The sequence below is a fragment of the Neodiprion lecontei genome, chromosome 2, assembly GCF_021901455.1.
Source record: "Neodiprion lecontei isolate iyNeoLeco1 chromosome 2, iyNeoLeco1.1, whole genome shotgun sequence".
NCBI lineage: Eukaryota > Metazoa > Arthropoda > Insecta > Hymenoptera > Diprionidae > Neodiprion > Neodiprion lecontei.
Window position 1 is genome coordinate 22,837,595 of NC_060261.1, and position 14,745 is coordinate 22,852,339.

At 37.2% G+C, this 14,745-nt stretch overlaps 1 protein-coding gene across 1 annotated transcript in view; it reads left to right on the forward strand.

Annotated features, from left to right (window-relative positions):
• Window positions 1-8,485, forward strand: part of LOC107226256 — a 67,294-nt gene extending 58,809 nt beyond the window's left edge. Inside the window, exons 9-12 of the mRNA XM_046731062.1 lie at window positions 3,576-3,791; window positions 4,177-4,304; window positions 4,669-4,804; window positions 8,113-8,485. Coding sequence (XP_046587018.1) covers window positions 3,576-3,791; window positions 4,177-4,304; window positions 4,669-4,804; window positions 8,113-8,397 — 765 coding nt within the window. The 3' untranslated portion in view covers window positions 8,398-8,485. The remainder of the gene's footprint in view (window positions 1-3,575; window positions 3,792-4,176; window positions 4,305-4,668; window positions 4,805-8,112) is intronic.
• Window positions 8,486-14,745: the final 6,260 nt, after the last annotated feature.

Below are 14,745 nucleotides of genomic sequence, written 5' to 3' on the forward strand. Positions count from 1 at the left end.
CCGTCACGTTATACTCCTCCCCAACCTCCAGATCTGACATTCTCTTGGTGGGTAGCGTTTCCAGGTGACAGACGAGGTTGATTTTATTTAGATCCATCACGTTCGATGTAGATTTTATAAATTTGACGTACTATGGATACTGAAGTTCACAACAGGAAAACTTTGAGAACAATATAACGTGTTGAATGAGCTCGCGATTTATATACCAACTAACCACACTCTCCCCCCCTAATAAATTCTTGAAAGTGGAAGTTTACGAATCATCATCAACATCCCCAGCTTATCTAAATGCGGTGTCGCCATCCGGTCAATTAACACAATAGAATGTATTCGAAGTATGTGGAAAATATTATTTTTCGCCCTGGGGGTAAACTATTAGCGTGAAAGTTTACGGATCGTCATCAACATTCCCTGTCTATCTAATTACGATGTCACCATCCGATCGATTAACACAAAAGAATGTATTCGAAGTATGTGGAAAATACTATTCTTCGCCCTGGGGGCAAACTATTAGCGTGAAAGTTTACGGGTGATGGTGAAAAAATCAAAATGTCCGCTCATCCAGCCAAGAAATAAATCACATTATCAAACTGTCTCACGATAAAAATCAAAATGGCTGCTCATCCGACTAAGCAAAAATCAAAATGGCTGCCATCAAAATGGCCGCTCGTCACACAGCAAAATCGAGCGAGTATACGGGTCACGTCATGTATGTTAACCGCTGGTAGCAATATCATGGGTATTTTTTGATTTAGAACTGTCATATCCTATCTACTATCATGAAGCTTCAGTCACTTGTTCATAACCAACTGTCGTCACTACGTTAGATCGATCTTTTCAAATATTCTTGGTACAAAAGTGGTTACATAGAGGAAAAACTAGCGAGTTCTGATTGAATCCTGTACCCTTTGCACTTGGAGATTTCTGCAACTCACACTGTAAAGTTCCAGGATGTAAAAAAGTTGCTATTGTTTGCTGTTTCTGGTGTAAAAAGTCGTTATGTTTTAAACACTTTTTCAATGACTATCATTACTGCAGTACTTACAACGGCTAATAGAGCATATGATTATATATTCGCTTCTATTTATTGCTATGGTGATTATTTTGTTAAACTGTTGACATATTATCAATAAAAGATACAAGCATATTGTACGCTCTCTTTTTTTCACTTGACTACGCAGTTTTTCTGTGCGTCATCCCAAAACTTGGTCTTATCTACCGAAACGAATATGCGTAAGCGCTTATCGTATGCTTATGTTATCTCATTGCCAAATATAAATCAGTCAGACTTATCGATAAGTCAGATATAAATACTTTTACAACGAAAGAGCGATCTACAAATAAGTTGGCTCCTAGATAAAACCGTTCAATAAATGCTATATACGTGATACGGTTGTGGTAAATTAAAAAAAAACATATCACTAGGAGATGGAATAAAAAAAAAGAATTACTGCCGTTTTATTGGGATTAAATGTTAACATACATAGGGGTAGTTCACCCCTTTAACTTGATTCGCGAGAAAAACGCGAAAACCCATGTGTATTATTTTTTGTCGCTCTTCAAAGTGCAATTGAATCCATCGAGATAGGTGCAATAGTTTTTTTTGTTATAACGATTTTATGAATTTCAACCCCTATAACTTTTTCCCCATGCAACCCCCCGATATGAAACCAGTTGCATTTTTCATCGCTTATCATTAAGGTAATTATCCAGTTGGGTGCATTCGATTATCTCAAGTGAAAATAGGTGAAACCTGAAAAGTACCCCTCGGAGGTCTCAACTTCAATGGATAATTTCACCCCCTAGAAACGTTTTTCCGCCGAGAAAAAAAATACCCGTCTCTTAGATTTTGATGTAAAATAACATAAATAAATTCCATCAAAGTCGAAGGGTGTCAGCGGAAAGACTTTCCTTGTTAGTAGGTACACGGGACATGCTGAGGTCAATAATTATACATCAGAAGTCAACACTTACAAGGAGAAAAGTATGTATTATAATTAATAGTTAATAATACTAATCCGAATTCATATACGGTATAGTGACAGTTGAATTTACCCTCGCGGTACGATAATTTTTCCGATTCTATAATACAATACTTACAACAACTATAGCATAATATTCTACAGAGTTATAAGACTTTGGACTCACATTGCGGTGCCAAATCGACCTGTTATATACTGTACTGTAACAAAGTTTTAGTACACCCCTTTATCCGTGTAGAAATTGGAAATGGTTATGGCTTCGGATCCGCTATTTTGAACGTTTGAAGTTCTATGTCAGTACGTTATCAGCATTCTCAAAAACGTTTCATCTAAATCAAGTAACTCCTTGTATTTTCGTCGGCTGTTTTAGATCTGCCATTTTCAACTACAAATTTTGAATTTAGATTTGTCATAAGTGACTTTAGAAATCCTAGAGTCTTCGATTTCGAGTTAATCGTATAGGTAAGGAACAACGTATGTCCCAAGTACAATTTCACTTCTACGTACTACCCTTGTTTTTCATGCACAATACCGTTGAGCTGATATATTCTCAAAAATCCATTTTCGTGTAAAATAAAACGAATGAAATTTGATCCAGCCGAATTTGTTTATTTATAATCCAGTTACTGTTAGTTACTGTTTTATCGAATTAATGAAACCTCTATAACTGGACATTCCTGACGTTACACTCAATTACTCTTGGTACTTTTATGTATATCTACAAAAATGCCGCATTTGCAGAACTAAGTAATTTTCTAAACATTGATTCGCGATCTCGCTTCACTCGTCAGTCTGTCTGTAAAGTCCCCTAACATTATCGATGAATGAATCCTATTTCGAAGCATAAACGTTAACAATGTCACAACAAAATCTATGGTATAAAGGTTCCATCATACAATGAGATATACTGTGTAACGCAAAAAGCGATTTCAAGATGATCGAGTTCATGTACCCTTGGACGAGAGAGGAACAGGGGGTAAGTAGGGCCTACGAATAATTTTGGCCTCCTGCTGAATGACAGGTTCTAGTCAGTCAGATCATAACATCACGAGAATAGTGACGCATTACAGATTCAAGTGTCCGTGGGCCAAACAGTGTAAGTGTGTGTGAGTGAATGCGAGTGGGCAAATGCAGCGAATAACAGGTCATCAATAAAATAACAGGTGACCATGTTAATAAACAATTACTGGTGTCGAATATTAATTATACCTACGAGTCACCATTTATTTCTCGTCCTCGAGATTATCAACGCGATTTCGTTCTGTAATCGTGCAACCAGTCGCGAACACACGATCCTCGGTACATACAATCAGCTACCCAGCGGGTAATATCTTAGTTTCGTTTGGAGCTAGGTAACGCAATTCATACCCGACCTAGCGCTCAACATTTAGAGAAAAAGGTGAGAAAAGCTTCGTGTTGGTGACCCGTGAGTCGCTAGCGCATGTATTAATCGGCCTACTTGCGACCGTGGACTCCTATAAGTATTGTCTGCTGGATCACGGACAAGGTGTTTTCATTACACTGCTGCATAAAAAAAAAAAAAAAAAAAAAACTTGAAATATTCAGTACTTTGAGTAAATTTTTTCCCCATAGGGACTTTTTTGGGCACTAGGATGCATATGGCTGATATACAAGCCAGTTAAGATACCGCACATTAAGGGGGAGTCGTACACCGACTTCAACTCTTCCTATGCCTACGTCTACACGGAGTATCTGCCGTTGGAATTCTTCTGCAATGGGATAATTAGCGCTTGTCTGACCTTCGTCAACGTTATATGCATCTTCATCACTGCAATTATTGTCTTGAAGGTATATTACTGTGCCAATTGAGTAACGATTATTCATTTTCACCGCGGAATGCCTTTGATATTTGATGCAGAAATAAAATGAACGATCTATAAATCGTAATACTATACAAATTTTGCTCAAAAATTTCATTCGTTATTGATTCCGATTCTTAATTAACAAGCTTAGGTTTTTAAGAAAATCTTGATAACGCTAAGTAACATCTAACTAACAATGAAAACAGAGTGCTTTTAGATTCGAAGAAAAATGATTAAATTCATCTGCGAATCGAACTTACAGTGAAGAAACGTGGTGCAGAACTTGAGATCAATTTTCATCAAATCGTTTTTCCACTTTTGTTGCGTGATCCTCGAAGGTTAAATTGGACCATTCTTGCGGGTCTTTTCAGATCAAAGAAGTTGCTGCGCCTTACACATCAACGCCCGAATTGCGCAGGTTCTGGGAACATGATATCCGACTTGTCCGTGGTGAAAATATTTCTCGGGATACAAATAATTATTCATCGCTGAATTCAAGGTGATTATAAAATACCGTTATTGTATGTACAATTTTGGCTCAAACTATTAAGCCTAATATTTTTTACACTGCAGGCAAGAGACCATTACCATATCGCACTCCGGTAACGAGGGTGACGCAATTTAAAAATTGTCATTTTACAGTAGAAGCAAATAACTATGAGTGAAAACTTTGCTGCTTATGGAAGTTACCTGTCGTTCTCTGTTCTGTGACGACCAATTTTTTAACTACAGAAATAACACATTTCAAGTTTATAGATTCGAACATTATGCAAAAATGGTCCCAATTCGAAAATGATAATTTTTGAATTTTGTCACCTTCGTCATTGGGTGCGATATACTTATCATTTTTATCAATGTTGTAGTTACTACGATGGTTTTAGCACTACGAAGCAACGCTCCTTGGAACATGCTCTAACTGAAGCAGTTCAAGAGGCTATGGACGACAAAACATTCCGAAATGTCCAACGCTTCAGCTATGGGCAATACGCACCTGAAGAAGTGAGTGAAACATGTCACCAGTTTGCCATGTGGTTATTTTATGCAAACCAGGGATTCAAAAATGTCGACAGTTGTTACGTCCTACTCATTGTCAGTCATTTTGTACGTTTACATTAGAAAAAAAACTAAGCAGTAAATATACTAGTCCGGGGATTTTTATCGTTTCGTAAATAACACACAATCGTCTCATATTTGATTTACTATCGGTAAAAAAATCGAGTAACCTAATTTGAGATGGACACAAAAGCGTAAATACGAAGGTCTAGCGATGGAAAAAATTAACCGGCCCTTCCATTTTTTACCGAAAAAAGGTTCAACTTTGAAATATTGTAACTTTGCATAAATTGCAAATATAAAGTTGAATGAAGAACGATTTTGAAACTGAAAATCTTGGCTTCAAGCTTTATTTTTCAGATGTAGTCTGTACCCATTTTTTCGCGAGTAATCCTATCTTTAAGTAACTCATCTCAAGTTTAGTGAACCTGTCAATGGTGCGGCCATACGCGATGAATAGATTTTTTGGCCGAAAACGGGGAGGCTCACTGATTTTGTTCGACGAATGTAGTTGAAATTATGTCACTCATAAGCTTAGGAATGACTAATCAATTGTTAATTCAGAATTACAGTTGTCTGCAAAGCGACACGTCGTTAACATAAAATAATTGAGAGGAACTTTGCAATTTTGATAACCAGCAGATCTTTTTGATTCTACTATATACACAATTGTGATTATTGTACGATATCTATTTTTTGTTCTGAATTTCTCATGCACTTGACATGCTCGAACTTGTTGTGGACATAAGCTTAACAATAATTTGACACAGCTTTGACCTCAGGCTTATTTATCGTCCCTGAACATCTAAGGCAAATAGTCACCATTAAGTCGACTTTTAGTCAGTTTTCAAGTAAAATTTTTCTTATGTTCTCTTTATGCCGGCCTCAAATAGTCCATTAATAGTTAGATCTGAACTTGTGTGCAGCTTGGGATGATTACTAAAGTTTAGCACACATATCGGGTGGTTGGATCGAGCCAAAAATGGGAGTTTTTCATTTTGGATAGCAACTGCGTATACCCTGATGATATGAAATCTAATCATCAGCTGTTTCAGATGCTTATCGGTACATGGGACGATCTGACAAAGTAGGCTCGATTATCTCCGAAATGGCTGAAGAGAGACAGTGTGTAATGAATCGTCCTTTTCTGAAAGCAAAAATATTTTGACAGTTGACCCTTTGATTCACCTTGGGACGCTCACTCTTACTGTTTTTTTTTTTTAATTTATTTTTTGAATTTTTTGATTCTACATGGTCCCCAAAATATTTTTCCACGTCTACAAAAAGTATTAAATTTATTTATTGCATAAATAACACATGCAAACAAATGGTCGATATTTGTACTTTTCCACGCCAAACAGCATTTTCTGCTAATCTATCATGAAAATCCGAATGCCAATTTTTACACAAACTTCATACACCTTAAAAAATTTTACAGAATCATTTCAAAATTTTGGTTCTTGTTGTTTTATTTAGTCCGTTATATTGGAATCGCCATTTTGAACTTTAAAATTTCGAATTCAAATTCGTAATCAGTGGCCCCATACAATTACGTAACATGAAGTTTTATAAAAATCAAGTAACTTTTTCACCTCACATCCACCATATTGGATCCGCCACTTTGAATTTTTGAATTTCGAGTTCAGATTCTTAATCAGCGATCGCAACAGCCCATGCATGCAAAATTTCAAGTGAATTGCATCTAGGGAAAAATGTATACCTTCAACGGTTAAGGGACGAAAAAAAACAGACATCAAATCTGCTCACGCTTTTTTCCGTAATTGATTGGATAATTAACTTTTCACCATCTTCTGGGCAAATTGGATGAGTACTGGGAATATTTTCGGGAAGCATTAGGTGTAAAATGTGGAGCATCGTTTTGAAAAAAGAATCGCATGGACTCGATTCCTGATTTTACAGATGACTAAAAATAAGACTTGAGCCCAATGTACCACAGATAGTAAAGAATTGGCGCGATTCGTAATGGAATCCATTTTCGATTATTATAATTATACATTTTTGAATTAGTTGGTTGTTTGAATATCACGTAGATGTGGATTTGTTCCTCGTACATACCTCAACATTTTTACGGAGAAATAACAAAAATATTTATTCCCCCTCTATCTTCGTTATTAATTGAGTATTCAAACATAATATACATCATTCAGGCTGACCATCTTTCTAAAAAAAATTATTATGAAGGATATGTTATCTCAGACAACTTTTGATGTGTTTTGTCAAGTTTCGCTTATGTGAAACTTGTATTTTCTAACCTACTCGTAGTATTTGGCTCATGGAGCATGGATGCTGGTCAAACTTTTAGGGTCGTTTCCATGGCCTAAAATATGCAGCCTGTGATATGTAGTTTCATCCAACAGGCCTCACTTGACTAGTGTTACAATTCATTGGACAATCAGTGTCACAAATGGAATACCGTAACAAATGAAATCTGTAGTGTATATTTTTCTGAAGTTATAATTCTCATTGTTGTTCAACGAGTTTTAAATAATACGACCTCATAAATTCAAGTATAAACGGGTATATTTATTATCCCAGAGCACCAGGCAAGTAACTACAAATTTTGAACATCTTGACCTATTGTGAAGTAACCAAAGCGAAGTCTGTTAGATGAAACTACACATTAGCTGCGCGATATGTTGGGCAAAAAGAAAAAACAGAAGTCTTAGTAGAATTTGTGATTTGGAGGTCTGATACTTACCTTACTAGTTTTATTCTTCTTGAACCTTCAATTGAAATTAGATTTACGTCAATGTTAAACCTTCAAAGATTACAAGTTATTTACTTAGCGACAACATTGATAAATAATTGTCTTAAAGTTCAGCGGTTAAATTTATTCGGGTATCTAAAAGATCATGTTTCTTCAGTGAAATGAAAAACAAACACGGGCTGCTACTGTAACCAATTGCAACTCGTTGTGCAAATCTGTTTGCTCTTACAAATAGTGCAAGGTGAAAAAATTCAAAAAATATGACACGTATCGCATGTTTCACGTTAGAGAAGTTTGGAGCACGAAAGAAACTCTCACATCGTCTTTTAACGTAAATTTTTGTTTATTATAACAAAGAAAAAAACTTCAGACGAATGAAAAGGCGCTACAAAAAATGGAGAAGGCCATAGATTAAAACAATATGTGACATACAAGTCATGGCTCATAACAGTAGCTGTATGTCTAACTGTTATGGCTATGTTGTTGAGAGATTACCCTTCCGGTAATGGCACTCCCAACATTTCAGGTGACTCAAAAACTTGGAGCTTACAGCCCGTCAGGGAGTGGTCAGCAGACATCGGCTATTGGGAATAATGGTAGTCTAACGGAGGACCTAGCTGCGTTGGATAAGCTGATTACTCTGTTACTCGGACAGTCGAATGCCACGTCGGGAAACAAACATGGCTCGAGATCGGAATCGTGGAGACATTCGCAAAATTCGAACCGGATCAGAATGAGCGCTCGTTCTGGTTATCAACCCCTGCAAGCACAGGCGACTTTGAATTCCGTTACTCACACAACTCGTATGTAGATAGATTCATGCTTGTACGTCCTGATATAATTATAACTTCCGAAGGCCTTGAAAGGTAACACCGTGCAGAACTTTAGCACATGTTCTCAACCTTCTGATTTTTTTGCTACAGTAAATGTATTGTACCAGTACTTTAGTGTTCATAGAAAAAATAAAAAATATAACATATTTTCCCAGATTTGTGATTGGTATGATTCGGCGTACGGCTACTTCGCAAACTTCTAGATCTGCGACAAGCTGCAATCGTTTCTACGAAGTCTTTTGTGACCTGTCCCGTTAGCAGAGTTCCCAACTCATTTTTTAAACCCACACTGCTGATCGCCCTGCGACAGCGCTTTGGTTATGGATATTTTGTGGGTCTTCGCGGTTCACGATCTCATCACCCTTTTTCTCAAGAAATGCTCTTCGTGAAAGCTGCCATTACATTCATCCCTATTATTGCACCAACCCCCTTTACCCTCTTCCTCCTTGATACTATGGTTATGTTGCAATTACAATCAATAATTTAGTACATACGAGTAGACAACTGAGAAAGTGGATGAACTTTGGTAGTATATCTCTCGGCAACCTGTACTGCTTAATTCGATTGGAGTTGATTTTATTAAAAAATTTCTAGAGCTTCATTTACAAATGATAAAAAAATTGAAGTTGGTTAACAGGAAGCAGCATTATTGAGGTCATGTAGTACTTTTACCATTACCGAACGAACAAACTCACCTTCTTTCTTCCTATATTAAATAAACAACCGAACAGAAAGGGTTCACGTTCCGACGGCGCATCGCTCTTTTGTAGCATATTTGAGAAGTTACTCATATCCCCAAAATCGTCAGAAAATTGTGTGGTTTTCCGCATTCCCGGAGCCAAAAAGTGTATAGCTTATGCGATGCACTATCGTAATGTAAACCCTTTTCATCCGTTTGTTTATTCAATATAGGAAGAAAAAGAGTAAGTGCTCGTTCGTAAAGGTAGAAATCCTACATGACCTTAACAATAACGTGAACTATTGCATTCGGTGACGTGTTTCGCAGTATCCTCGTTAACTTGAAAACGGCTCGACCGATTCACTTCAAACTTGGAAACAGTATTCTTGGATAGCCTCTTCGACTTTGTCAGGATTGAACTTTTTTGAAATGATTATATTTATTAGCTGAACAAAAAAAACGCCAAGTTGCACAAAAATCGAATTTCAATTTCAGATGATCGCTATTCTGTTTGAAAAACGATTCTGAAATAATTCAAATCGCAACAAAGAGAATAAAGTATCCAAGAATACAGTCTTCAAGTTCAAAGTAAATATGGGGGGCAGTAGTCATATAGGGGGGGTTCTGGCTCAAACTGACTTACCGACCTCAGCGGGAGCTGCAGGACGCGCCTCGCCTGTAGTCGGTTTGTTACCGACCCAACCAATGCAAACAACAAGATGGCTGACTAACTTGCAATATGGCGGACTAACCCGCAAGATGGCTGACTGACTTACAAGATGGCTGACTGACATGCAAGATGGCAGACTAGCCTGCAAGATGGCGGACGAGATAACGGAGCATATAGTCGATGTGTTACCAACCTAAGCTAACTCGATCCAACTTAACCTAACCTAACGTAACCTAACCCAACCAATATAAACAACAAGATGACGGGAGCAAGATGGCTGACATGATATCGGAACAGGTTGCTAACCTAACTTAACCTAGCCCAGCCCAACGCATGTAAACAACAACAACATGGCGGACAGGATTGCAAAGCAGGATGACGATGCAGGATGACGGGGCGGTATTGCAAAATGGCTGGCGGTATGGCAAAATATACCGTTTCAAAAAATAATAACATTTTCTGCATACTTCGAATACATTCTTTTGTACTAATTTACCGGATGACGACACCGCAATTAGATAGACTGGGAATGTTAATGATGACCCGTAAACTTACACGCGCGAGAATTTATTATGGGGGAGGGTGTGGTTGGTATATAGATCGCGAGTTCATTCAACACGTTATATTGTTCTTATAGTATTCCTATCGTGAACTTCAGTATCCATAGTACGTGAAATTTATAAAATCTACATCGAACGTGATGGATTTAAATAAAATTAACCTCGTCTGTCGCCTGGAAACGCTGCCCACTAAGAAAGTGTCGGATCTGGAGGTTTGGGAGGATTACAACGTGATGGGGTTAAGACGCGTCAATACTAAGTACGGCTCTAGTATTCTGCTCGCCTTAAATGAGCAATTCGAAATATTTTTACCTCTTCGATTCGTCAGTCTCATGGAAGATGATGTGGTGCAATTCAACCAAATGTAGAAGACGATAATCGAAGGCATTTTAAGAATGAAATATCATGGGGGCGAGTACAACAAATTTGAATTTTTGTGTGACAGATGAGCATATTCAGCAGAAGCATAAAAAAAATATCCCAGAACAGTACGCTCTCTCGGGGTAATGTTAGCTGTTCGTCGGTGTCGCTCATGGCTTGGAAAATTTGTTTCCCCCCACACTTTCTATTGAAATTCCCGGAACATTGGAAATAAAGGCGAACGTGGCAGAAACCGAATCGTCGGTCTTGCACTAATATTCATACAAGAAAAATCAACACTGTCCCAACTTGCAATGTGGAAATGATCATGGACATTCAAAGTTTCGTTGACTCCGGTGATAAATTTATACCCAAACAACTTTGCATCATGAACATAAACGCATTGGGTTTGAATCGCATCCTCTTCAAACCACCGTACGCTTGGACAGATCTACCGGCTGAATACAAAGCTACTAACGCTTAGCTAACACATAATTCACATGGAATACCATGGAATGTGGGAATCGAACCTTAGTGACCATACACAATCTTGAGATGAGTTGCGGTCTTTAGCTTTCTCTCAATAATTATGAACGATTATTAAAAACGTAAAATTAACTAAACTGTGAGATGCTGGTGCAAAAATTGGAGTTCTGGGTTTTAACGAGGCCCCAATATTAGTAGTTGTGCCCCCACACAATTTCGAGAAGAGTTCCGGTTTCAGCCTTCTCTTAATAATTATAAACGATTATTGAAAACGTAAAAATAACAAAATTGTGAAACAAAATTATTTGAAACGTAAAAATAATAAAACTGTGAAACAAAATTATTGAAAACATAACAATCACAAAACACGACGTCCAAGAATTTTGTAAAAAATGACATCATTCTTTCTAGAAAACGGGTAGGTTTAAAAATAAAAAATAAAAATACCAGAGCATACTTTCATAAGGTACTACGTATCCCTGAAGTTATATATTAATCGTCGACCCGAAGGCCCAAGCGTGTCCTGTCTTTCGGAATTTGTACCATTATATAAAAAAGTTAATAACAGTGCATGTCAAGTCTTTCCGAAATAAATTCCCAATGATTAGTATGTTAGGACGCTGGCTACCGTAGTATAATCCCTTAATATTCGTACCACGAGAAGCTCAATACCAATTTGCACATGTAAACTACCCTTGTCAAAATTTTAATAATCAAAGAGGTTGCCTACATTCGTCAAAATAATAAAAATAGATTAAAATTTTTCAAGAATATTCCTCCATAGGGCCGAATACCGGCAGAGACTTTGGTATTTTTTAGAGTTGAAAAAAGTGTCGACTTCATTTTATTCAGAATTGTTTTTCGTTACTTATTGCATGTGACAAATTTTTTTGAAAAATATACGCATCATATATGCGGAAAAATATCGGTGCTTCAAAAAGAATTCTTAGGACATACAATTCCAATTTTTTAGGCAACTTTCAAACACAATATTGACAATCAGCAAAACATTGAAACTCAGTGAGTTATCATCAAACATAGACAAAAATACTATTCTTGGGCTAGTATGTCATCATGAATATTGTTGAAAATTGTATAGAATATTCTATTATTTGTGCAGAAGCACGATAAATTATTATACTGATGGATCGAGCTAATGTAGAAGTTTGATAACTACTTATTTGCAACAGTGTGTGTAAAATTCGATTTTACACCTCGATATTCCGGGTCTAAAGTGTTAGTTTTTTCAACACTGAGCGTAAAATTCGATTTTACACCTTACGGGTGTAAAATGAAAACATCGTGTTTTACGTTCAAACGTTCAGAAAATATAAAGGAAAGCAAATTAGAGGACCTTAATATGCGGGCGTAAAATAATAACTGAAAATGTTTACGCCAGCATTTTAAAATTTTTTTTTTCACTTTTCTCATCCGGTTATCTTTTTTACACTCCAAATTCATGAAGGTAGACGAAAAAAAAAAAATGAATATCAAGTAGTGCCTCAGTAGAAGAGAAACTTTTCCAATCGTCGCAGTGTATTTTGTATCCACACCGACGAAACCTGGATAACTTTGTTCTATCACATGCATCACTACACGTAAATATGTATATATTAGGGTGGTTCGAAAAAGAGCCTTTTTCAGATTTTGCTCTTCTCCGAGATTCTTGCACTTTTTCACTAAAAAAATAGCTTACGCGAAAGGGCTGGGTTGAAAAAAATTTTTTGTTACTGCCTTGACGACTTTGAAATTTCGAAAATAGCGGAAAAATTTTCGGCAATTTCGGGAATTTGAAAATTGAGATATCCTCAAATCGTTCAGTGGCTATGTTCTTTATGGCTAAAAAAAAGTTTTAGTCACACCTGAGATGCGTGCAATTTTTTTTAGTAGCGAAAAATCTATGTTGAAGTCCGCAAAAGCTATTTTTTTGGAAAAATGAGTTTTTACGCGTTTTCAAAAATCATTAATCTACGAGAGAATTTTGTTGAAAGAATGTAAATTTGAAAACTGGTGAATTCGAAAAATTAACGACGGAGCCAGGAATCGAACCTGGTATCTAGAGATGCTTGACCGGAGCCTTACTCTACTAGACCACCTAGCCGCCCTGACTCTGTTGTCGTTAATTTCTCTCATCACCAGTGAGTTCAAATTTGTTTTCCTGTGCCCGATTTATGTATGAGTTAATTCTTAACTTTTGTTTTTTTTTTTTAAATTAAAATATAAGTTTTCGATGCCCTTCTTCTTATTCGTACTTCGAGAAGCCTAGATGGCAATTTTATTCTCTAATCTATTCGTAGTGCCTGAGTAATAAAATTATTAGTTCGACTGTACATTAAAAGAACATTTTATAAACACAGTTGCAGAGAGAGGCACAAAGATTTGAAACTTATAAATAATTTAATCATTAGATATTTTTTGAAACAGCTCTAACCGTTTTTTTATTAACGTGGTAAAAAAAAATTTCTTCGGGTAGAGTATACTGCAAATTCCAAGAAGGGTGGGTCGATATTCTAGCTGAAAAAATATGCCAGCAACATAAATCAATCGATTGCGTATTCGTGTTTCAAAATAATATGACGACTCCTACCGCCAATGCGACGAACTATTCGACTTTCGTTGGGTATTACCACACAGGTATTAAGACACGACAATTGAGGGGAAAACGCCGGGAAAAAATCGCTAAGCAAATGATCGATCAAAAAAAAAAAAAATGCAGTCGTCAGTAGGTGAGAGATGGCGAGCCGTTTAAAAGATTTTGGAGGAAAAAACCCGCCGGTAATCCCAAAAGGTGACGTTCTACGTAAAGCAAAGGAACAACAGTTACTTAAGACGCACGGGTTGGAGTTTGCATTTGCTCCATTGAACTTGCTACGCGAGTCCCAATTTGGAGCTCATGCGAGTTTTATTCACAGTATCGGTCTGCTAAAATTCCACTGCATGTATTGGACACCGGAGCAGGAAAAAATATATATCGCTCGGTTGAAAAAAGATCCAGGCGCCATTTTCACAATCAATGTTATCGGAAGTATTGGGAAACGTGATCACAAAAATGACCCGCACGTTTTCCTTTACCAATGCATGGCAGTCACTAATGAGGGCAGTGTACCGGTATTCCAAATGGTGACCACTGACCAACGGTCGTTTCAAATTGCGAACTTTCTTCGGGTTATTTTGGCGAAAGCTGTCCCGCTACCTTCTATCGTCGTGTGCGATTTCGGACGCGCTTTGGTGAACGCTGTTGCGGAAATCTTGGGTAGCTGCAGCAGTTTGGCCAACTACTTACAAAGATGCTATACAGCTGTTATGCAGACCCATACTAAGATGCCGACTGCATATATACGATTGGATGTAAGTCACGTATCCGCCATGGTAGCACGATGGAATTGTCTGAAATCGACAATTAATGCAGGGCAACAATTGTACCAACGCTGTATTGCGCAGGCCTACCAAATGAGTGATTTCAAAGAGTTGGCTTACTTTCTTGAATCGGTTTTGATAGTATGTCTCTGCGAATTTCTCGGTAATACAAAAGATGGGTTGCCGTTGCAATCGGAAATTCGCATGCAAGTTC